At 26.2% G+C, this 23570-nt stretch overlaps 3 protein-coding genes across 4 annotated transcripts; 1 reads left to right on the top strand and 2 right to left on the bottom strand.

Moving 5' to 3' along the window:
- Positions 1-5302: 5302 nt before the first annotated feature.
- LOC112679384 (stress-70 protein, mitochondrial) lies at positions 5303-15027 on the bottom strand. The gene is made up of 2 exons (XM_025549172.1): positions 14940-15027; positions 5303-7442 (listed from the first exon to the last, which is right to left on the bottom strand). Exon 2 carries the CDS (start codon positions 7412-7414, stop codon positions 5375-5377), a length of 2040 nt encoding a protein of 679 aa, XP_025404957.1. The 5' UTR covers positions 7415-7442; positions 14940-15027; the 3' UTR covers positions 5303-5374.
- On the bottom strand, positions 10746-15029 carry LOC112679407 (ran GTPase-activating protein 1; the record flags this gene model as incomplete). Its single annotated transcript, XM_025549196.1, has 2 exons — positions 14940-15029; positions 10746-12321 (listed from the first exon to the last, which is right to left on the bottom strand). A coding segment is annotated over exon 2 (1500 nt), but the record flags the coding sequence as incomplete, so codon positions are not given.
- Positions 15030-15537: 508 nt separating this feature from the next.
- On the top strand, positions 15538-21658 carry LOC112679385 (ran-binding protein 3). 2 transcript variants are annotated; one of them, XM_025549174.1, is made up of 7 exons: positions 15538-15623; positions 15821-16020; positions 19182-19265; positions 19812-19976; positions 20506-20828; positions 20892-21194; positions 21259-21658. In XM_025549174.1, the coding sequence occupies exons 2-7, from the start codon at positions 15996-15998 to the stop codon at positions 21478-21480; spliced, it is 1122 nt and encodes a 373-aa protein (XP_025404959.1). In that variant the 5' UTR covers positions 15538-15623; positions 15821-15995; the 3' UTR covers positions 21481-21658. The 2 variants fall into 2 exon arrangements, with proteins under 2 accessions (XP_025404959.1, XP_025404958.1); XM_025549173.1 differs by having other exon boundaries at positions 15570-16020.
- The last annotated feature ends 1912 nt before the right edge of the window (positions 21659-23570 follow it).

Raw genomic sequence — 23570 nt, 5'->3', positions numbered from 1 at the left:
CAATGTGTGACCATATTTTTCGCTGTAAACAATATAAATATTTGTCTATAAATAAAATTAATAATCGTAAAATTTATCGGCAATTTTCAAGCGCATTTTGAAATACCCCATACTTCCATATAGATATTACACGACCCGACGACCGTCGTCGTTTGGACAGCGATTACCGCCGTAGTGTTGAGCGTCAAAAACTATGACATTGCTATTAGATAACGAATATTTTATTAAGTACGGCCTTTTAATTTATTGTCATGGTTAACAACCGAGCCCGTGAGTGAGAGTCCTCGTTTTGTATTTTTTTTGTGCGTATATTTTAAAACTATTATAAATTGTTTTTTTTTTGTATTTTGTTAAAATTGATAATTTATAATAAAATGATTAGCCAATTTTTTAAGCCTGTTCCTAAATCAACAAGTACAGTAAATGATAATGATGATATAGTAGATCAGGGTGGTCCAACCCGCGGGCCACATGCGGCACTTGATGCCTTTTTTTTTAACCCCTCCCCCACAGTTAAATTGTTAATTTTATTAATTAAAAATTAAAGTCACTATAATATTTTAACAAAATCATGATATGATCGTATAAATTGTATAGTTTATGGCGTTTATGCTATAAAACGTAGGAATACAACGAGAGTTTCCATGATAAAAGTAAAATTCAATGTTTGGATTTAAAATCTTATGTGAACACTGGGCGCTGTACCAGTGGCGTATCTAGGATTTTATCATAGGGAGGGGGATATAAAATATTTTTGTATATAATACGTATAGGTATAATAATGTAATGATTTAAAAATTAAAGTATTTATATATATGTTAATTTATAAGTGAAGTATTTATATGTTTTTTTAAATCATTACTTATTATATTATAAATATTTAATATTACCTCTCCGATGATTGTGTCGACCTGCCTGTTGAAAACCGCGGTTGATGTTTGAGGAATGAGATGAGGTAACCAATTCGTACTTTAAAATATTAATAACATTTTCTTTTATTCACTAATTTTATTTAAACTTCTTTTTACATTCATTACATTTACATGTATTTTAAATTTTTAGAGAACGTTTTACAACTAATTATGTCTTTCTGCGTAGACGATCTGCATTATGAGGACTAATTCCCGAAGGAGAAAGAGAATTGAGAAATTCTTGTGGAAAATGAATAGCATCATCTATTGATGTAACTGTATCAATAGATAGATATTCAGGTGAGTGTCCATCGAATTTTAGGATGATATCATTAATTTCTCCTGCTGTTACATTTCTCGGAGAGATAATAGCTCTTTCACATAACCACTGATAAGATTTATTGGACAGATTAAAAATGTCAGGATAAACTGTATAAATCAACTCTTCCACGTTATTGACCACCCGTCGAATCGTTTGATTGATAGAAATGTAACCATTTTCATTTTCTAAAGTTCCATTTCCATCTTTCAACAACTGTGCTGGAAAAATATCGTCCCCTCCGCATAAATAAACTCTCATGTTTGTTCGCAAATAAAGTTTTTCAACATAATTCCATATATAAGAAGATTTTAAGCAAGCATTAACGACCTCAGCTCGAGTACCTTAAGGGATTACTGGTAAAGGTTTAACGGAAATCACCAGCGAAAACAAATGCTACGCCACCCATAAACTTTTATTACACCTAAGATCTCTTAATGTTCGATCAATTGCTTCAATATGTGATCTATGACTCATTGTACACTCATCCCACACAACGAATGAGGTTTCTTGAAGAATTTTTCCAAGAGAGCCATTTTTACGAATCGGACAAACGTATTCTGTATCAAATAATACATTTAACGGTAACTTGAAAGTCGAGTGAGCAGTTCTGTCGCCACTAAGGAGAGTTGCTGCTATACCAGATGAAGCTACTGCTAATGCAATTTTACCTGAGGATCTAATTTAATCGTTTGCTCCAAACGATGTCATTTAAAACAGAGTATTGTACCGTCTAGAATTACCAAAGAAATGTTTTGATAGAGGGTGAGAATTATCAATTAAACTTTTAATTAGGTATGGAAAATCCTCAAATTGGTGTAAAACAACTTTACCGTCAGCGCAGCAAAGCCCATGGGTTTCATCTTTCCATTTTTTTGCATGGCACTTAGGACGTAATATAGTCATTTGTCCAATTTGAAGCACTTTAATATTTAAATAATCAATCTCGGATTGATAAATAAACGCTGATTTCATACTCAAAGGCGTTATGTTGCTCCTGTGCAAGTGTTTGAGAACGTTCTGGTGTGTTATTTTGTTACCTTCTGTTATATATTCGAGTTGCATTGGCAGTTCTTCTGCCAATGCGTGCTCTTTGCGCTCTCGACATGATAATGAATTGGCCACTTACCCGAAATTTAGGTAAAAAAAAAGGTAAAAAAGTAGGTAAAAAAACTAAGTACAAATTATGTTAGTGCGTAAACAAAGCGGTGTGTATAACAAAGAACCACACTCGACGACTACCAAGCTCAGACTGAGCCTGTGTGCCACGTGCGGTGAGTTATGTGCTAATAACCTGCTGTTAGATAAGCAGTAGGTGTTGCGTATTATATTAGCGATCAACAATGTAGGTATAAAAATAGATAAAATACTATTTGCGGAAAAACGCATTCGGCGTCAGGCGAATCGTAACACTATTAAATAATAATGTTGATAAATACTATTTATAATCGATGGTAACACGTTTGTTGGCAAGAATATTATTACATAAGAGTATTTTTCGATAATGCAAAACGTGATCGGTATTTTCCATACACTTCTTATAGTATTAAAACTATTATTCATTTCGGCAAATGTTTTTGGACTTGCGTGTACTATTGATGAATGTCAATTAAATCATTTGATGACCTGTTAGATATCTAATACTATACAAAGGTCAAGTTGCAGGTAGCTGTAAACCCGCGGCCCGCTTACAAAGCCGCTAACACGCGACTCTTCTGCAATTAATTTTAATTTTTTATGAACTTTTTTACTGACAAAAGTGGTAGTAAGACTTTCAGCAGAGTGTCGGGTTTCAGCCAAATCGGTTTAGTAATTTTCTCGGTTAGTGCGGTCCAAGAAAAACCCTTACAATTTTATATATAGTATAGATAGATAGATATAATATAATAATATAATATTTCTAAAAATTATAATATAGGTATTCAAATAAAAAAATAATATTTAAAACAGTCACTGTTTATTATTCATCAATATTATTTAATTACTCATTCGTTATAATCTTAAAAACAAATTGTTGTGACACCTAGGTAATTTTTTTAACAAATAATTAAAACAATAAATTGATTATTATTATATTTTTAGAAAGGTGAAATAAATCTGCATGTTAATTGTATATTTTAAAAAGCAATAGGTGCCTCAACAGTTTTTGTTATTACTTTTTACATAATAAATACTGATAAATTATTAAAGTGAAAAAAAATACAAATATATATATTTATATATATTAAATACGTAGGTAACATTAAAAAACTTACCTTATAATATTGATTTAAACAAACAAATGTAGGTACGCAAAATATGTTTACTGGTACACTAACGTAGAACATAAAAACTAGACAGCTGAAACCGGCTATAATATAGTGTCCTAAATTAGTGTTTACAATCTCCATAGTCAAACACAATGGATTTTAAATACTTCAAAGTACCGTTTCTATTTTATATTAGTACTTAGTAGTATGATACTATAGAAATAATAATCTCGCTAATAGACAAGTTTCTCTACCCCGCTAATAGTATGCCATATATTTTGATATTGTTGTTACTTATTAATGACATATTTATGAATTATATATAAATAATTTTATTATACCCAATACTCAGTACCCACGTTTCACGAATTACATATTATTCGTGGTTATTCTTACGTCGTAATGTGAATTTATCATTTTTATTTTAAATTACAATTATTTTTCATACAAAAAAAAATCCATAAAATGTCATCGAATTCGTTCAGTCGTATGTTCGACGCATATTATTATTAAGCTATTTAAAATGGAAGACGATAGTATTTCAACATAGTGGAATCTTTTTCTAGTCTTAATAATAGATTGTCAAAATTAGCCATCGACATACGAAAATAATTATAAAATTTCTGTTCTCAGTCAGGTTTAAACAAAATTTTTCAAAAGGTTTTTCACATCATGGACCATTCTCTAAAAGAGGATGTACCCAGAATCTCACGTACCAAACGTTTCTTAAAAACATTTCTATACCAATAAGAAATGAGTGGAACACGTGAATCTATGATAACAATTGTGTTGGCTGCGGGCAGTGCTGTCCATGCATCAGAACTTGTACGTGAAAAAATCGAATCGAATATTGTGTCTGTGTGAATTGCTGTATCGTATTCGATAAAATTCTATACGTGAAAAAATTGAATTGAAGTCACCGTCTGAACGAAGCCTGTCATACGGATAAGTATTTTAGTGGCTGTCAGTTCTAAGTATCGTTTGGTCATGTTGATAAACTATAATCGTTTATTACTATACTTTTTTTATTGCTATTTTTAATGTTCTTAGGGCATATTATTAAGTTTTTTTTTAGTCATATTATAGCGTATATTTCAGTACTTTTTAGTGCTGTAAAAATACCCGATTATTAATCTTTTTTCGATATCATTACATGCATTTTTTTTACCATTATTCATAATAAAAATTAAATATTACCTAGATATCTAGAAAAATATAAATTCTAATTATTCAGTTATAAAAGCAATTCTACAATGGCGTACATTAAGCAATTTTAATTTTTTTTTTTTTGTTTTCATGATGAACGAAGTTTATATGGGTCGGAAAAATTGTATGTTAAGAAAAGTGGTTCGCAAATCGAAAAGGTTGAAAACCACTGAACTACACCATAGTGCAATTTGGAACCATGGTAATTTAAAAAAAAAAATGTATTAAAAAGCGACTTACATCACTATTTATTTAAGCCTAATTTATTTTAATGAATGATATTGCTTTCATGACTACAGGTTTCTTCTATTCTAGCTAGATATACATAAATTATTGATACCATCATATATGTAGTATATAGTAATATATATACTTATAACTTTTGAGCATTCAATACATATCATAAATAATTGTGGATTACTGTATTTTCCTTTAGTCTTAAACATTTTTATGTAAGGGTAAATAACGCTTCGGTGGCTTTAATAATTCCTTATTTATTTTAATTACAGCTAACATTAGATTACAAAGGAAGTTCTAAAAATCATGGTAATACATATCTAATATAATAACATGGTAATTATTATATAAAAATTATTTTAATTATAATTAATATAATATGTACAATTTTATTTTTATATTATAGATTAAAAAAAAAACAAATAGCAATTGATACTACAGGAAATTTTATATTACTGTTCTTTTTTAGTTTCTTGTTCGTTTGTCTGATTATCTCCACTTTGGGTTTGATTGCCACTGTTTTCCTGTTCACGTTTAGCAGCCATTTTTTTATATGCTACTTCAAACATTTTCAATGAAGCTTGTTGCAATTTTTGTGTACTAGCCTTTAATTCTTCAGGATCTTGTTCATTAGCTTGTGCTTGTGCTATTTTTTCTCTAACTTCCTTGATTAATTCACGTATGTTGGTGGCATCTTCTTCAGGTATATGGACTTGGTATTCTGTTAACTTGCTCTCTGTATCATTAACAATCGAGTCAGCTTGATTTAATGCTTCAACGCGTTCTTTTTTAACTTGATCTTGTTGGGCATATTGTTCAGCATTTTTCACCATGTTTTCGATTTCATCCTTACTTAAACCTCCAGATGACTGAATTGATATTTGTTGTTCACGACCAGTTCCCTTGTCACGGGCTGAAACGTGAACTATACCATTAGCATCAATATCAAACGTAACCTCTATTTGTGGAACACCTCTTGGGGCAGGTGGAATTCCAACTAAGGAAAATTGACCAAGAAGTTTATTATCAGCAGCAATTGCTCTCTCTCCTTGGAAAACTTTAATTTCCACTTGAGTTTGAGAGTCAGCAGCTGTGGAAAAAACTTGACTTTTCTTTGTTGGAATGGTTGTATTACGTGAAATAAGGCTAGTGAATACTCCACCCATCGTTTCGATACCAAGTGACAATGGAGTAACATCAAGCAAAAGCACATCCGTTACACTTCCAGAAAGTACTCCACCTTGGACTGCAGCACCAACAGCAACAGCTTCATCTGGATTAACTGCTTTACTGGGTTGTTTTCCAAATATTTCTTGTACCAATGACTGTACTTTAGGCATACGAGTCATACCACCAACTAGTAATACATCAGAAATATCAGAAAGTTTAATTTCTGCATCTTTTACAGCTTTTTGGCATGGTGCTGTTGTTCTTTTTATTAAATCACTAACCAATCCTTCAAATTTAGCACGGGTCAGTTTTAAATTTAAATGCTTGGGACCAGAGCTATCTACAGTAATGTAAGGTAAATTGATGTCAGTTTGAAGAGAAGAGGATAATTCAACTTTAGCTTTTTCAGCAGCTTCTTTCACACGCTGCAAAGCCATAATATCTTTGTTTAAATCAACTCCTTGTTCTTTTTTAAATTCATTTGTTAAATAGTTAACCAACAAATTATCAAAATCTTCTCCACCAAGTAATGTATCCCCATTAGTAGACTTTACTTCAAATACACCTTTTTGAATCTCCAAAATAGAAACATCAAAAGTACCACCACCCAAATCATAAACAGCAATAAGTTTATCACTATCTTTTTCCATGCCATATGCTAATGCAGCAGCAGTAGGTTCATTGATAACACGCAAGACATTAAGTCCAGCGATTTGGCCAGCATCCTTGGTAGCTTGCCTCTGTGAATCATTAAAATAGGCAGGAACAGTAATAACTGCATTTTTTACATTTGCACCCAAGAAGGCATCAGCAGTCTCTTTCATTTTAATTAAAATAAAAGCTCCAATTTGACTAGGTGAATACATCTTGCCATCCGAACCTTGTACCCAAGCATCTCCATTTGTAGCTTTAACAATTTTGTAAGTCAAATTTTTCATGTCCTTTTGTATTTCAGGATCATCAAAACGACGACCAATAAGTCTTTTAGTGGCATAGAATGTATTTTGGGTGTTTGTTACAGCTTGTCTTTTAGCAGGAGTACCTGCTAATCTTTCTCCTTCTTTAGTGAAAGCCACAACTGAAGGTGTAGTTCTGGAACCTTCAGAGTTTTCAATTACTCTAGGTGTTTTCCCCTCCATGACTGCTACACATGAATTAGTTGTACCAAGGTCAATACCAATAACATGACCTTGAACGCCTTTAGATGATGAATGGCGAGTTTGAAATGTGTTAAGACATAATGCCTTAGATATAAGGTCTTGTTTAAAAAGAAGAGACTGCTCTGAAGTTCGACGTACAACATATTTAGCTGCGTTCAACATTGTGAAGTGATTATAGCTCTACAGTTATCTGTAAAATAATAAGTTTACAATATCAATAAAATTAAGATGTATGCAGTTCACAAAAATAATCTTCTAAAGATTATCATGGTTTTTGAAACTGTTAAAAAGTATATACAAAAAAAAAAAAAGCTCCAAAATATAAGAAAAGTAACTCATAGAAAATAATTATGGAAAACTAGTTTGCTATAATTTTAAGTTTGTATAGCAATTAATATAAGATAAAAATATAGTAGCTAGTTGAAATTTTTATCATTAACACAACAATTTCAACAATATCATCATTACAAAATCAATAATTTTCAATGCCAAAAAGGAATACAATTTTATACATTTACTTTGCAACTAAAATCCAACAAAAATATAGCAGCCAGCTGAACTTTTCATCATAAACAAAATTTTCAAACAATAATTTCAACAATATCGTAATTTTAATTTTTTTAATTTTATATTAATACAATTATTTAAATAAAAATTGATCTCAGATGAAAATAAAGCAGCCAGTTGAGTGTGATTCATCAAAAAAAAAAAAAAATTTCAAACGGTAATTCCAACATAATCATCATTGTCAATAATAATAATAATAAATACAGTTTAATAATTTAGTGGTTAAGATAGCCAATGTTATAAATGATTGATTTTAAACACTTATATCGTTATAAATAATTTAAATAAAGTACAATTCACTAGAATAATACCTAAAAACAAATGCATTTATTACACTCCTATTTCAATTGATATCAGATAAGAAATATAGCAGCCAGTTGAAAATTTCATCATAAATGAACTATTTCAAACGGTAATTCCAACAATATCATCATTTAAAAAATTATTTAATTTAATATTTATACAACTATTTAAGTAATAACTGACCTCAGATAAAAATATAGCAGCCAGTTGAAAATTTCATCATAAATGAACTATTTCAAACGGTAATTCCAACAATATCATCATTTAAAAAATCATTTAATTTTATATTTATACAACTATTTAAGTAATAACTGACCTCAAATAAAAATATAGCAGCCAGTTGAAAATTTCATCATAAATGAACTATTTCAAACGGTAATTCCAACACAATCATCATGATTAATAAAAATAAATAATAATTTTATACTCATGCAACATATGGATAGTTGAATTTTTGAATTTAAATTTAAATCCTTTCAATCATTATAAAAAATGTAAATAAAAAAACATTTCACATGTAATGATACCTAAAGGAAATACATTTTTTACACTCATATTGTAATTGATATCAGATAAAAAATATAGCAGCCAGTTGAAAATTTCATCATAAATGAAAAATTTCAAACGGTAATTCCAACAATATCATCATTCTAAATTATTTATGGTTATATTTATACAACTAAATAAGTAATAATTAACAAATTAACCTCAGATAAAAAAAAAATTGCAGCCAATTGAAAATGTCATCATAAATGAATGATTTCAAACGGTAATTCCTACTTTATCATCATTAACAAGGGTTCACAGACATTATAAAAATCCCCTAAATTTTAAATAAAAACCTATACATAATCATAGTTGAACTATAGTGTTTATTTAATTATTAGTTTTTAAGATATCAGTAATTGTCACTTTTAAATTATTTTATTACTAAGAAACAGAATAAAAGTAGTTGTGATAAATATAAAATAGTAATTTAATAACAATAAATATGAAAATGTATATTAGTATTCTTTCATTTTAGATGTTTTTTTATTACCTGGGTGTAACTCTTTAAAATGGTTGTACTTTGTTATATGATGACATATTAAACAAGAACTAATTATTTTTAATTTTCAGTATTTTACTTATATTAAAAATATTATAAATACTTAATTAATTGTAATAAATTATTTAAAAATGTATCAATACTTTATTTTATTTAAAAGTAAGTAGGCTAAAAATAAAGCATCTTTTCTTACTGAGGATTTTCACTCCATCTGAAATTTACTGAAAAATTAGAATCAAAACCTCAAAATAAAATCAATATTGATATCCGAAACACTAAATTTTTGTTTCATCAGAACACTGATAATCTTTACCTTTTCTTATTTATATCATTTAAATTTAATTAATAAGTAATGTCTTATTTAATTATTAGTTAGACTTAAGTGAACTAATTTTACCAAAGAATCCCATATTTCAATCGAAACTGATATTAACTCACTACTAACATAGGATCAGTCATCAATTACTTGTGATACATTTAAAAATAATTACATATATCATTAAAACTGACTTATAGAAAAATGATTAAAAAACGATGAAAAAAGATCTTAACCTTTTCACTGCTACGGACGTACTATTACGTTCCTTTATCTATAAAACGAAATATGCAAGTTATCACATTAGTGATTGTACCAAAAAATGCAGAAAAATTAAACGAATTTAACGGTATAAAAAAAAAACATTTTTTTGTTCATTGTGGTAGCAATGAAAATTAATTTAACTTATTATTTATTTCAGTGGTTACTAAAATAATGCTGTTGTGTTCTGTGCGCATTATCTGTAACCGGTTTACTGCTATAATAATTATAATTATGCGGTTCCTACACTAGGTTCCTAGTTTGGTTACCCCTGGTCGTATAAACTTTAAACTTATAATTCAAGCCAATATATATATATATATTTTGACTTCAACTCATGGTTCAATTTAACTAAATTAATCAATTAGGAACATAAAAAAAAAAAAAAAAACACAAAAATAATTCAGCAGAGATGAGTATTTTAGGAAAAAAAAACTTAGCAGTGAAAAGGTTAAATTATGTTTTATAAAAACTTTAAAATTAGTACAACTATAATTAGTTTTTGTAAATTATTGAAAATAAAGATAATTTTAAAATGCATTTTATTTTTTTAGTTACACTGATAAAAAAATTATTTGAATGACATAAACCTAAATTATTTGAAAGAAATATAAACATACATTTTTTTTACAAACAAATGAGTACTTTAAAAAATAAATGTTTAAGATCATACAAATAATAATAACATTAGTAGGATAATTTAGGAAAAATTATTTATTTTTTTACTTCTGCCAAAGGGATGAATATAACAAGTTAAATCACTCTATAAAATTAACTAAAATAAAAATAAAGTTGAGCCAAAATGATTGAATTGTGTGCAGCAAAAACTGCATTTTTAATATAGTATTGATTGACAAAATATATTTAGATAATGTTTAATTTAAACAGAAAAAAAATTATAAATGGATATAAACACAAAAAAGATTTTAATTACCTATTAAATACCAGTTTAAAATATTTATTGTGCACATTATAAATTATTAAACAGAATACTTTTTTTTTAACATAAAACTTAAAACACATTGAGATTGTTCAGGAATAATATTTTTATGTTCAACAACTTTTTTTAAAACTTCTAAACATCTACCAACATCTTTTCGCAGTTGGAATTCTTTATCTTCACTTTTAATCAAACCATGTTTAACCAATAATAAATTTGTTAATTCTACGAATTTTAAAGTTTTAATAGCATCAGAGTAAGCTGTTTTATATAACTTTAAGCATTTATCTAAAGTAACTTCATCGGAATCTTGATAATGTCCAGCAGTATCCATCAGTTGATCAACTAATTTTTCAATGCTAACATTTTCAATTGAATCATTTGTTAATTTAGGTTCACCAATAGACATATCTTCGAGAAGATTTGCAGTATCATCAGCACAAGAGGCAGAATTATTATCTTCATCTGTTGAACTTTCTTCAGCTTCTCCATTGTCATCTTCTTCATCAGAACTACATTCACCTTCATCTCCACTAAATGAACCAAGTGTATTATCTTTGTTGGACTCTTTGAGCGTTTTTGATATAATTTCAATGGTTTCAACACCAAATCTATTACCATTAACATTGTATTCTTTTAAATTAATTTTGTTACATAATGACTGTGTTAATTTTAGTCCACTTTCACCATTGATTTCATTATAACTTACATCTAAAACTTCAAGAGATTCATGATTATTTAAAGCTTCTGAAATTGCCAAAGCACCTCTAGATTTTATTAAACAATCAGCAATATTCAAACGTTTTAAATTTACTAAATTAGGAAGCACACTGGCTAATGCTTCTGCTCCTAGTGCAGTTAATAAATTATCTTGAACATCTAGAACTTTTAGATTGGGATTTTTTAGTAGACTCTTGGTGAGTTCTAATATACCTTTGCAATAAATTCCATTTTGAGGTATTGTAATTTCTTCCATAGTTTTGACAAGAGTAAAGAATTTAGATAAAGCAATGATACCATCATTTTCTAATCGGTTCCTGCCAGCTATAAGTACTTTAAGTTTAAATGGAGTACCAGCCTTACAACTAGCATGATAATTATCAATCAATGCTTTTGCCAACATTTTTGCTCCACCAATCCCTAATCCATTATTCATTAAACGCAAAGTTTGTAATTCGTAACAAACAGGAGAGTTCAATAGTTTAACTAATCCATCCATACCGATGGGTCCAAAAGCATTATTACTTAAATCGAGTTCAGATAAACGTACATTTGCTGTTAACAAGCCTGCTGATAAATGTTCTAAAACTATAGGAATTTCACATTTAAGTCGTCCCGTAAACATATCTTGCCATAATGCACGTTTAAGCTGAGATCCATGTTTAGCAAGAGCATTGCCAATTTCTTTAGCAGCATCAATTCCCAAAGTATTTCCTTGAAGATTGAAATAAACCAAGCTTGGACATTTTTCAATTGCTAAAACAATAGCTTTAGCATCTTCAGCAGAATTAAGCATAAGAGATTGATCAGCAAAACTTAAGCCCTGGTCATCTTCCATCTTTTAAACAGTTTTGAATGTTAAATAATAACTTATTTTTGTCAACTTATGATTTTTGATTGTAGTTTAATATAATCTGAAACGTACCAATGCCCTAAGTTGGTAGTTTAAAAATTAAAAAAAAATTGCTTAAAAGTTATAAACCTAAGATTTTATTGAATAAACTAATTAATAGTAAAGCTGGCCATAAGTTTTTGAAATAAACTTAAGACCACTAAATGAGAATAGAAGATGCAGATAGAAGCGGAAAGATAAAAAAAGAAAAATTCTGTTACATTCTAACTTAACTAACTTTAATCATAAGTAACTTATTATAACAGTTCTTACATAAGAGGTTGTATTAATATCATAATATAAACATAAGACCAAAGTTCATTAATGTGTTCAGATATATGATTAAATAGAATCTCAGAATTCAAAATATAAAAATGAATTACAAAAGCAACAGGAAAAAGTTAATAGCAATTACAACTAACATTTAGTTAATAAAATTAATTGAACAAAACTTTTAACAAAAATTGTAAATATACTTTTGACTGGATTTAATATAATAAAATATTCAAATGGTTTTCAGACAAATAATTCACATTTTCATGAGACATGGATATTAAATAATTTTTATAGATACTCTATAACCTAGCGTTAGTCATTCTATTATCAAAATTACTTCATTTTTTTTAGATCTTTAATAAAACATATACATTTTATACTTCAGTCATTGATAATTACTAAGTATACTTTTTAATAATGTTATTAAAAATAAAATAAAAAGATTATAAGTACATTTAATTCCTTATATATAGATTAAACTAAGATAGAAGTAAGATACATAAATTGCAGTCATTTTGACCAATGATGTTACTATTATTATTTAAATTATCATTGTCAGATTGATTATAGAAAAAGAAATTATAGATATAAAAAAAAAATATTAAATTTTTTTAAATATAGAAAAATAAAAAGTACCTAAAGTGAAAATGTTACTTGTAAAAAACATACCACAATATATTATCAGAAATGAGATAGACGCTAAATATACATCATATACTTTATAATATTAATAAAATTATTATATTTTTGATTTATTTACATTATTACTATTAATTTTATTTATTTATATTACTCGTACATACATAATAAACTGCAATATACTAATTTAAATTTTAACTCTAATTTTTATATTTTTAGATAAAATTACAAGTTATTTATGCTATATAAAAATTTATTTGTTTGTATAAAATTACTAAAAATGTATCAAACAATATAACAACGTATGATTATATACTTGAAAATTATAACACAGTTGAAAACATTGACTGATAACGGAATATATCAGGTTAAATAGAAAATTAGAGTAGTATAGAGGTAATCTAATTAAATACATTATTTTTTCTTTATCTGCCTCATTAGAGCAATAGTATAAACGTTAATATATGGTAATAATGTTTACTTAATTTAGTGCAAGAAAATTGATTTAAAAGATATAACTAATAATAAGCTACTGCTAACTAAGATTGTTGTAAAAATACAATAACTCACACAATTGAAAGAAAAGGATAATATTTACTTAGGGCTACATATTAGCTTTAAACCTGTAGACAATTGTATTATTTTGGAATTGGAAGTTATATATATATATATTTTTTCTCAAAATAAATCATGATTATGATATAGATATAAATTTAATCCAACACTTAACATACCAAAATAATATAGAAAATTCAATAAGGAAAATAATGATCGATTTTCATATTAATTATAATCTTTACTTAAATATAAACTTCCTATATGTTATTTAATTGGTAAACCATAAAATTGTATACAATAATAATTTAATAATTAAAAGAATATTTAATATTAATTTCCTAAAAATTGTACTTAACAGCAATGGTAGGTATATTATCCTTATTTATAAAATTTAAAAGTGAATGAAAATATATTATGAACAGTTATGGTTAAAATGATGGTTGGCTATAATATTTATTCTATACTACTCTTTTAATCTCGTATAACATCTGAAATTATTACTACAGTATCAATAATATAAAAATAATGTAGATGGGTAATATGCCCCAATACAAAAATAATTTGCCGATTTGATAAAATATAAAAATATTTAATTTTATTAATTAGTAATTCTCAACTCAAAATGAAAATGTGAATAAGAGTTACAAGGAAAATATAATCCTATCATTAATAATATTACTATTTTAATTTTACATAAAAATGTGTTCATTAAAAAGCGGCGGCGAACTACATTAACATAAAAAATCCTAACCTCAATCAAGCAAGATATAAATATCGATAGTAAAAATGAAAAAAATTTGAAAATATTGCACAATATTACAGTGGATTTTGGAGCAGATGAAAATTTAAAATTATAGCAAATTAAACGCCTAACTAATAAATCACAATTATGAAAGACTATAACAAATGGTTAGAAAGCATGGCGACACCCTTTTCACCGGTGCAAGAAATCCTGAAGTCGGGGAGCCGGAGTCTATCAAGAAAACTTTAGTCTTCTCGATTCAAAGAATTTCAACACAATAAAAGTAAAATAAAAAAAACCCACGTCCACACTACACAGATAGATACAGATTTTTTGATAGATGCAGATGTTCTCATATTACAACAGCCAATCGGCTTTTAAACGAATTGAAAATTTAAATTATTTAATGTGAAATAAACGCTTACCTTGAAATTTATGAAGAACTGAAATGTTCAAAACGATATCAGCAACTGTAGACGGTTTCGTCAGCGCAATGGGTAAACGTTAGTTATAGTCAGTAGATAACGTTGAGATCTCACGAGAACGTTCTAGAACACGTTATTGACGAACACACTGCACAAGCTGTATCTCAACGCGGTATTACGAAAATGGCAGCAGGATTAGACATCAGCACGACGATACGATAGCGGACGCAAGTGGTGCAATTGTTCAAAATCGGCAGGGAATGATGAACAGTGTGACCAACCGTACGACCGAAAAACGAGCGTTCATATGACTGCGATGGTACGACCATAGAATATATTCTATACACAACGTCCGTTTTGGGTTCGTTATTTAAACATCTTGAAACTCATTAGATCATTAGAATGTCGGAAAGTTATGTAATGATATTGATGAGGAAAATTTCAAATGAAAAACTTAACTAATACTTAAACGAACACGTTTTCTCGATCAAGACACTCGCCGGCAGACAACGAACGGAAACAGTTTGAATATTTTCCTATCATATCATGCGTTCGATGTTGCGACACTGTCGTGGTCGATGATCATTACCTTAGGATATTGCTGCGTCTCCACCAAAGTACGGTGACGTTTTACATTATATATTTTATTGTAATTAAATGAAAAATATTTGCATTTCACTATTGGTCAGTATTTGAAAAATGTTAATCGTGTGTTTAAGTTTAAGACGACCGACTTAAAATCTTACCACTGATCAATTTTGTTCTTTATATTTCAATGATCAGTTATTACTTCACAATGTTTTTTCCTAGTACCTCGTCTCCCACTGGTACATTGACAAAACTTATAATACTCATCGTTTCTTGTACTCATGTTTTTACAGGCATTTTCGGAAATTAAATTTTTTATGAAAATAAATATTTCTACACCATCAACAATTTGTAACAATAAGTCGTATAAGATTTATCATGTCGTAGCAATATGAACAGTACAGTTAGCTTTTATCTTTTTAACCCATTGTTATTTAAAAATTTTATTATTTCTGAATTCTTAAAAAAATGACTGAACAAGTAGAAGTTAAAGGTAAGTTTTTTCTTTTAAATAATAAAATATACAATTTTAATTAATTAATATTGAATATAGATCTCTATTAAGAAACAGAAAACCTACATGTACAACTTATTTCATGTTATTGATAAGCTTTAATAACTTAACAATTTGTAGTTATTGTTAGTTAAATATTTTTCTGTATCAATAAATAGTAGTTTTCAAGTAAGGAAGATTAAACTGTGTATACCAAATGCATTGTTTTTAAATAGGTATATTAGGCACCTTTTAATTTTTAATTATAAATAATTTAACAACCAAATTTGTTTTAAATTGTTTTATTTTAAATATTTTTTTTTGATTTAAATTTTTTATTCTTATTATCTATAATGAAAGTATTTCATGGTAATTAATTATTTTTTGAAATTTAAACAAATTTAATTTGTTTCTTTTATAAAGCCAGATGTACAATAATTACAATAATTTAAGATTTAGATTAAATATTTAATTGTTGAGAATTATATTTAATATTATAGATTCCTTTCATTAAATACCTCTTTTTTTCTTTTTTATAAATATTTATCCAATGTTTAGATTAAATTTATTTGAAATGTTTATATTTAAGTTTATACATACATGCTAGCAGTTAGAGTTATAGTTAATACTTATAATAATAATAGTACTACTTATATATTTAAAATAAAGTTAATTATTTATTTATTCCATTATTCTGTTAACTTAATAATGATTACTTTTCAAAACAAAAACTTGTATCAATTGTAATCAAGAACTCAGCATTTAACTACTTTTTTTGGAACAAGAAAATTTCTAGTAAAAATACATTTTTGAATAAAACATAAGTAATCAAATTAGTGTTGGCCAACAATATCGATATCGTGAATATATTTTTATAATTTTTTTATCAATATTTAAAAATAATTAATGAAAAATTGTGATACCGGGGTGATTAATCAGGGCTCAGGAATTTATAAACAATTAAACACTAAACTGAGTAAACCCTAAATACTGAATTATGATACGAGGCGATATGTTTCAAAGAAATAGCTCACCTCATCAAACAATTTAATCTAAATTTAGTGTTGGTTGTTAACTTGTGGTGAGACGTCATAATTATTTTATTTTATATTTATATTAAGCAAAATGAGTGAAAACTTTAAATTATTACTGTTGTCTGGTGCTAAGAGTGATGTATGACAACATTTTGGTTTTAAAGTTAATGAAAAAAAAGAGATTATACTTAATAAAAATCAAGTTTTTTGTAAAAAGTGCAAATGTGCTGTTGGTTATAGTGGAAATTAGACTAATCTCAAATCACATTTTCAACTATGTTCAATTACAAGACCAAGTACATCTAATAGTTAAATTCCATATTTTAAGCAAACCCCATCCAAATTATTTAACAAAACTAAACGAGTAAAAGAACTAACAAATGTCTGATGAAATATGTTAGAATATGAAAGAGAAAATTTTAAATGTTTCTTAAAAAATATTCCACATGTTTATATAACAATTGATTTTTCGACGTCACTGGTAAATCACAGTTATTTAGGTATAACTTGTCATTATTTAGAAAAGCCGTGTTTACAATACATGTGTTTTAGAAACAGTGGAAGTTCCTGATTCCCACATTTCAATAAATATTGTCTTCAATTTAAAATATATTCTTAAAATTTGGAACATTGATAATAAACTTAGTGCTATTGTATGTAATAATGCTGCGAATATGGTCAAAGCTATAAATGCCATGGATATATTTCATTAGATGTACTGCTCCCTGTATACAGTTATCTATAAATGTTGGAATTCAAAATGAAATGGTAAAAGAAATAATTAATAAACTGAAAATAATAGTAGGACATTTTAATAGAAGTGTCTCTGCACAAAATGAACAAGAAAAGTGTGGCGAAGAAAAAACATAAACTAGTTCAAGACTGCATTACTCATTAGAACTCAACATGTGACATCATGACTAATTGTGTCTTAAAATGTAAAAATTAAATTAATAATATTATTTCTAAAAACAAAAAATTGACAAATGGTTTATAACTATGGGTGAATTTAAAATTATGAAAGTTTTATTGTAAATTACTGGGACCGTTTAAAATTGTCACAGAAGTATTAGGTGGCAAAAACTATACATCTGCGTCAATAGCACACAGGTTGATTAAAAGTCTTTTAAATAAGTTAAAAGTTACTTAACTAGACACTAATTTTTCAACTACGGTTAAAAAACCTAATTTAGATGACTTAAAATATCAAAGAGAAACTATGGGTTTAATATTATCAAAAGCATCTACATTTGACCCTAGATTTTGAAAGTTAAAATTTCTATCATAAGAAGATAAAGAAATTGTTTGGAAACAACTTGAAAATAAGTTGAAAGAATTAATTTCTTATCCAGAAAAAGAAAATTTTGAAACACATTGTCCTCCTCGTAAAAAATTACGATTATTAATGATAGATAGCGATGATGATGACAAAGACAATTATTCAGTAACTCAAAGTCCTACGATCAAGATCCTTTAAATTGGTGGAATGAAAATGAATCTAAATACTCAGCTGTATGTATCATTACTAGACAAAAAATACTTAGGTATAGTGACCACTAGTGTTCCCTGTGAACGGTTATTTAGTGAAGCTGGAACGTGATCTTAAAAAAAAAAATAATAGGTTATCTCCTGAGCAACTTAATCAACTGTTATTTCTGAATTCATATTTCAAATTGAGCCCAAGTTTTGAAACATTGATGGAAAAATTGCTTGAAGAAAAATTTTTTGATTAAATAAATTGGATACTTTTTAGTTAGTACAAAATAATTTATAATTGATAATTAAAAAACACTCATATTGTATATTTACACATTAATATAATATGTATTCTATATTTTTAATATGCGTTCTATAAACTAAATTATAAAAAAATTATATTGATATCGGTATTTTTTTGATATTGCCATACAATATTATAAAAATAAAAGCAATATCAATGATTAGAATTATATTGTTGGTCAACACTAAATTAAATGATATTTTAATAATAAAAATATTTTTAAAAACTATTATAATATCTTATATTTACTGATGTAAGTCATTTATTTTTAGAATGTGTTTGGTGTACCTATAATTAACATATTTTTTTTTAATGATTATCTTGTAATATAACTTTATTTTATTTAGAAAACTTGCTATCAAGTGATCACGAAACACAAGAAAGAATACCAAAGCCTTCTACTTCAATACCAAGATATCAAAATAAATCAGGTAAACAAAAAAATTTATAAAATATTTTTCTTATTGCTTTTGAATATTTCCAGATATATTAATTATACAAAAATACATTTATAGTTTGACTTAAGTTATTATTAATTTAAAGCTTCTTATTATACTAAAAATTATCTTGAAAGTTATTGATCTAATTTTGACTGGTTTTTTATTTTATTTTGAAACAAAAATTAATTTTTGAATATATCTTATTATGATATCACTGTTTTATTCATATACTTTTTGTTGTTTTTCCTAGTTTATATGGCTCTTAGATTAAAATTTAGATTTAGATATTATTTAAGACTACAAATATTTAGTGTTTTATAATTACCTTACTAAATCTTTTATTCCATAAGTTAAATTATCTATTAGTTTACATTATAGTTTTAATTGTTAAATTAATCTTTAGTCATTTAAAACTGAATATACGTTTTAAATTGTAAAAAAATGATTTACTATATAACTATATATTTATTATTTGTGTATTTAATAATACCTATATACCTTTTTAATTAAATGAACCTTTTATTTTTTGTTTTATAGACAACCTAGCAAGAAGTCCAATATTTATACGCCCCTCTTTATTGCCATCTTCATCATCATATAATTTTGAAATAGGTAAAAAAAAACCAGATACTCCACGACCTACTTCTAAGTCATTCAGTTTAAACCCATCTCGTTTAAGTTTAAACACATCAATATCAACTAGTAAGTTTAAGTTTTTTATTTTTTTAAAATAATTTATCTAAAAAATATTTTATAAGTGTTTTTATTATTAAAGTTTATTATTAGTCAGTGAGTTTATATCAATATAACATAAAATATACAAATCTTTCTGAAAATAATAAGAGAGTAAATTAGGGAGGATATAGAAATTATTGTTTGGAAGAGTGAAATATGCATAGTATTATAAAAGATAATGATTTTTTTTTTTTTTTGGGTTATTGGTTTTTTATTAATATTACGTGTAGGTTTGCACAAAAAATTAATTGATTTAATGGTTCATTAAAATGTAATGCGTTGTTGAGTATTTATAAGGAACCATTAGTTTACAAATGATTCTTTAAATGTTAAGTAATTTTACAATTGTGTATGAGTATGGTAAAAAAAAAAAAAAAAACATTAAATATATTTGAAATTATTATTATTATAGTCCATACTATTTAATTTAATTTAACATTTTGATTGACAATAAATAATATTATTTACAATTATTAATAAAATCTTTTTTGTACAGCAAAATCTTTAAATATTTCTTATCAAAATGAAAAAGAAATCGAAGAAATACAACCTGAAAAAGAAAAGCCTATTCCATCACCTCCTGCTGTATTTGGAGCTGTACTAAATAAAAGTCGCACTCAAAAACCTGATGAGATTTCATTAGCCAGTGGTTTTGTATTTGGTCAAAATCTTCATGAACGTGTAGAGTTAAATAAAGAAGCTGATTCAACTTCAGAAGATGATACAAAACTAAATGATACCCAAGAAGCTAAAGTTTCTTCATCTTCAAATGTTATTTCACCTTCATTTGGCAACCTTAAAAGTGAAGAAACTGATGAAGTAGTATAATTTGTTGTAAAAGTTAAAGTATTTTATAAAACATAATTGTTTTGATTTATTTAGAATGGCCATCTTGATGAATCCGCAGAAGAATCTAAAAGAAAATTGGTAGAAGCTGCTAAAGAGTATGAAGAGGCACGTGCAACTAAACGAAAATATGATGAAGTTGATTGTATGACAGGAGAGGAAGATGATATTAATGTATTTCATTTGAATTCATGTAAATTGTATATGTATGATAATGGTAAATCCAACTGGGTGGAAAAAGGACGAGGACAACTACGTGTCAATGATATGGATGGGGGACTATCGTCAAGAGTAGTTATGAGAAACAATGGAAATTTAAAAGTTATTTTAAATACTAAGGTAATATTCTTAATTTATTATTACAACATTTTCCTCTTTTATATTATTTCATAAATGTATTTAGATATGGGCTGACATGAAAGTAGCAAAAGTGGGTGAAAAAGGTGTTAGATTTACAGCATTTGAAGAAGATTCAATTAAAATATTCCTTGTATTTATACCAGTTAAAATTATAGAAGAATTAATGAATATTTTACGGGTTCGTATTGACAGACATAGGGAAGCAGATAAAAAAAGAAAACCAAGTACCAGTTGTGATGATGATGAAGAAGGTACACTTGTCTAATTGCTATATTTACTATTTTTTTTTTTTATCATAAGTCTCAACATAAATTACATTTATAATATAAAATAAAATTATTCCACTTTTTCACAAAATAAAATATATTTATACAAATATTAAATGTTAATTAATGTTCATCAGTTTCTTTTACCTGAAACAATACACTTAAGGTATGATCAACTATTTGTATGTGAATATTTGTTATTTTTCTTTTAGTAAAATATTCAATCAAATTTAATTATTATTTATTTGATACATTTTGAATTAAAATTGAATTAGGTTTAATCTTTCATTAAAATTATAATTAAAAATAATAATAATAATAATAATAAATAAATTTATATTAGAAATGAAACATGATTCATATTTACCATATTTCATTAAAAAAAACCATCTTTCTCTAACTTCCAGTCCATCATTGTCATTATTATAAATAAAATATTGTTGCCATTATTGTTATAAATTGTGATTGCATAAAAGTAATTCTGTGCTTGGCATCCATTTTCAAGTAAACATAGTTCTACAATCTTGTTCTTCTTTACCAGTAACTATTACAAATAAATAACTTTTTAATAAAATTTTCTAAAAAAAATAATGTTTTTTTATTCAACTAAATATTTTTAATTTAATTTTTTATTTTATCTGAGTAAAAGTAAAATATTTCTAATTTATATTTTTACTAAGAAACTTGTATTTGGTTTTTCAATCATTCAAATCAATAGATATTGAAAAAATTAAATTAAATATTTTCTTCAATATTAAATTTTGTAGGAGTAATAATTAAATTTAATTGTCAAGTTATTTGATGTTCTTATATTTCTCTTTGAGATCCAACTTGAAGCTAAGTAAAATATATACATATATAGCTGCCACAAACATGAATATTAAGCCAAAGTTATCCCATTGAAAATCCTGTGATTATTCTTGTTCATTCTTAGTCAATCTCTGAAAATCTAACTTCTGATAGGTCATATATTGTGTTAATTTATCAGATTTTCTTGTATAACTGAGAATAGGTTACCTTAAAAATTACTAATATAAATATCTAATACTTAATGTATCTAATTTTAAATAAGATAATAATGTATCATTAAATATTATTTTTTCCCAAATTGGTCTCTAATCTATTTTACTATTCTTATTGGAATAACAATAAATCATGAATATTTTAAATAATAATAATTAAATACCTTTATATAATTTAAACTTGTATAATTTATAAAAAAAAAAAAAAAAAAAACTTGATACACAAAATAAAGACACTGTTAAACTTTTTGGAAAAATACCTTAGAAAAAATTCAATAATATTTAAGATATTTAACAGTCAATATAAAGATATGAGTAAATGCTTGGTAAATATAATTAAAGTACTCTTATTTTATTTTAATAATTTATTGATATGGCGAGGAATTTTTTTGGCAAGTATGTAATTATTTTAAAATAAAATCCTACCTCTTGTTAATTATTTTGTGCAATATTTAGTTAAAAAATTTTTATTAAGTAAATTAGTAATAATACTTTAATTTAATTTACTTAGCATTTATTCATGATATTATGTTTATATAGTGTTTAAAGATCTTATAAATGACTTTTTTAGCCATCTCTGATATGAAGTGGAGTATTTTTGTTAAAATAAAAATGCTCGTAAACACATATTTAAAATATTAAAATATTTTATAACTTTTTTTTAAATTTTCACAAGTAATTAATATTTTTCTTAATATCCAAAACCTAGATTCTATCTATTCACAAAAATAAATGAAGATGGTACATTTTTAGTTGTATACCAAAACCATAAATGCTTATTTAAAATCATAATCTGTTCACATTAAGATATAGTTATTTACGTTGATATTGCAACAAAATGTTTAACCTAGTGGAAATAGAACAAAATAAATTACTGAACAAAAATATGCAAATATTTTTTAAAGTTTAAAAAGATATTAAAAAAATTTGCATATTTTTAAGTATAAAAGAAGATAGGTATTAATCCAATGAGTATAGAGTACACTTGTTACATATGAGGTAACTTAATTGCTAAAAAAAAGCTAAAGATTGCCATAGAAATATTCCTAGTTGAGGTAAAATAGAAG

The sequence above is a fragment of the Sipha flava genome, unplaced genomic scaffold (assembly GCF_003268045.1).
Source record: "Sipha flava isolate LNK unplaced genomic scaffold, YSA_version1 134_pilon_pilon, whole genome shotgun sequence".
Lineage (NCBI taxonomy): Eukaryota > Metazoa > Arthropoda > Insecta > Hemiptera > Aphididae > Sipha > Sipha flava.
This window is presented reverse-complemented; position numbering and strand designations above follow the sequence as displayed.

Excerpts from the sequence above, each read along its gene's own strand:
- LOC112679384 (XM_025549172.1), bottom strand. The coding sequence starts at position 7,414 with ATGTTGAACGCAGCTAAATATGTTGTACGTCGAACTTCAGAGCAGTCT.
- LOC112679385 (XM_025549174.1), top strand. The coding sequence starts at position 15,996 with ATGACTGAACAAGTAGAAGTTAAAG. Across the intron at positions 16,021-19,181 it reads TGAACAAGTAGAAGTTAAAG|AAAACTTGCTATCAAGTGAT; the intron begins GTAAGTTTTTTC and ends TATTTTATTTAG. Across the intron at positions 20,829-20,891 it reads AAAGTGAAGAAACTGATGAA|AATGGCCATCTTGATGAATC; the intron begins GTAGTATAATTT and ends TGATTTATTTAG.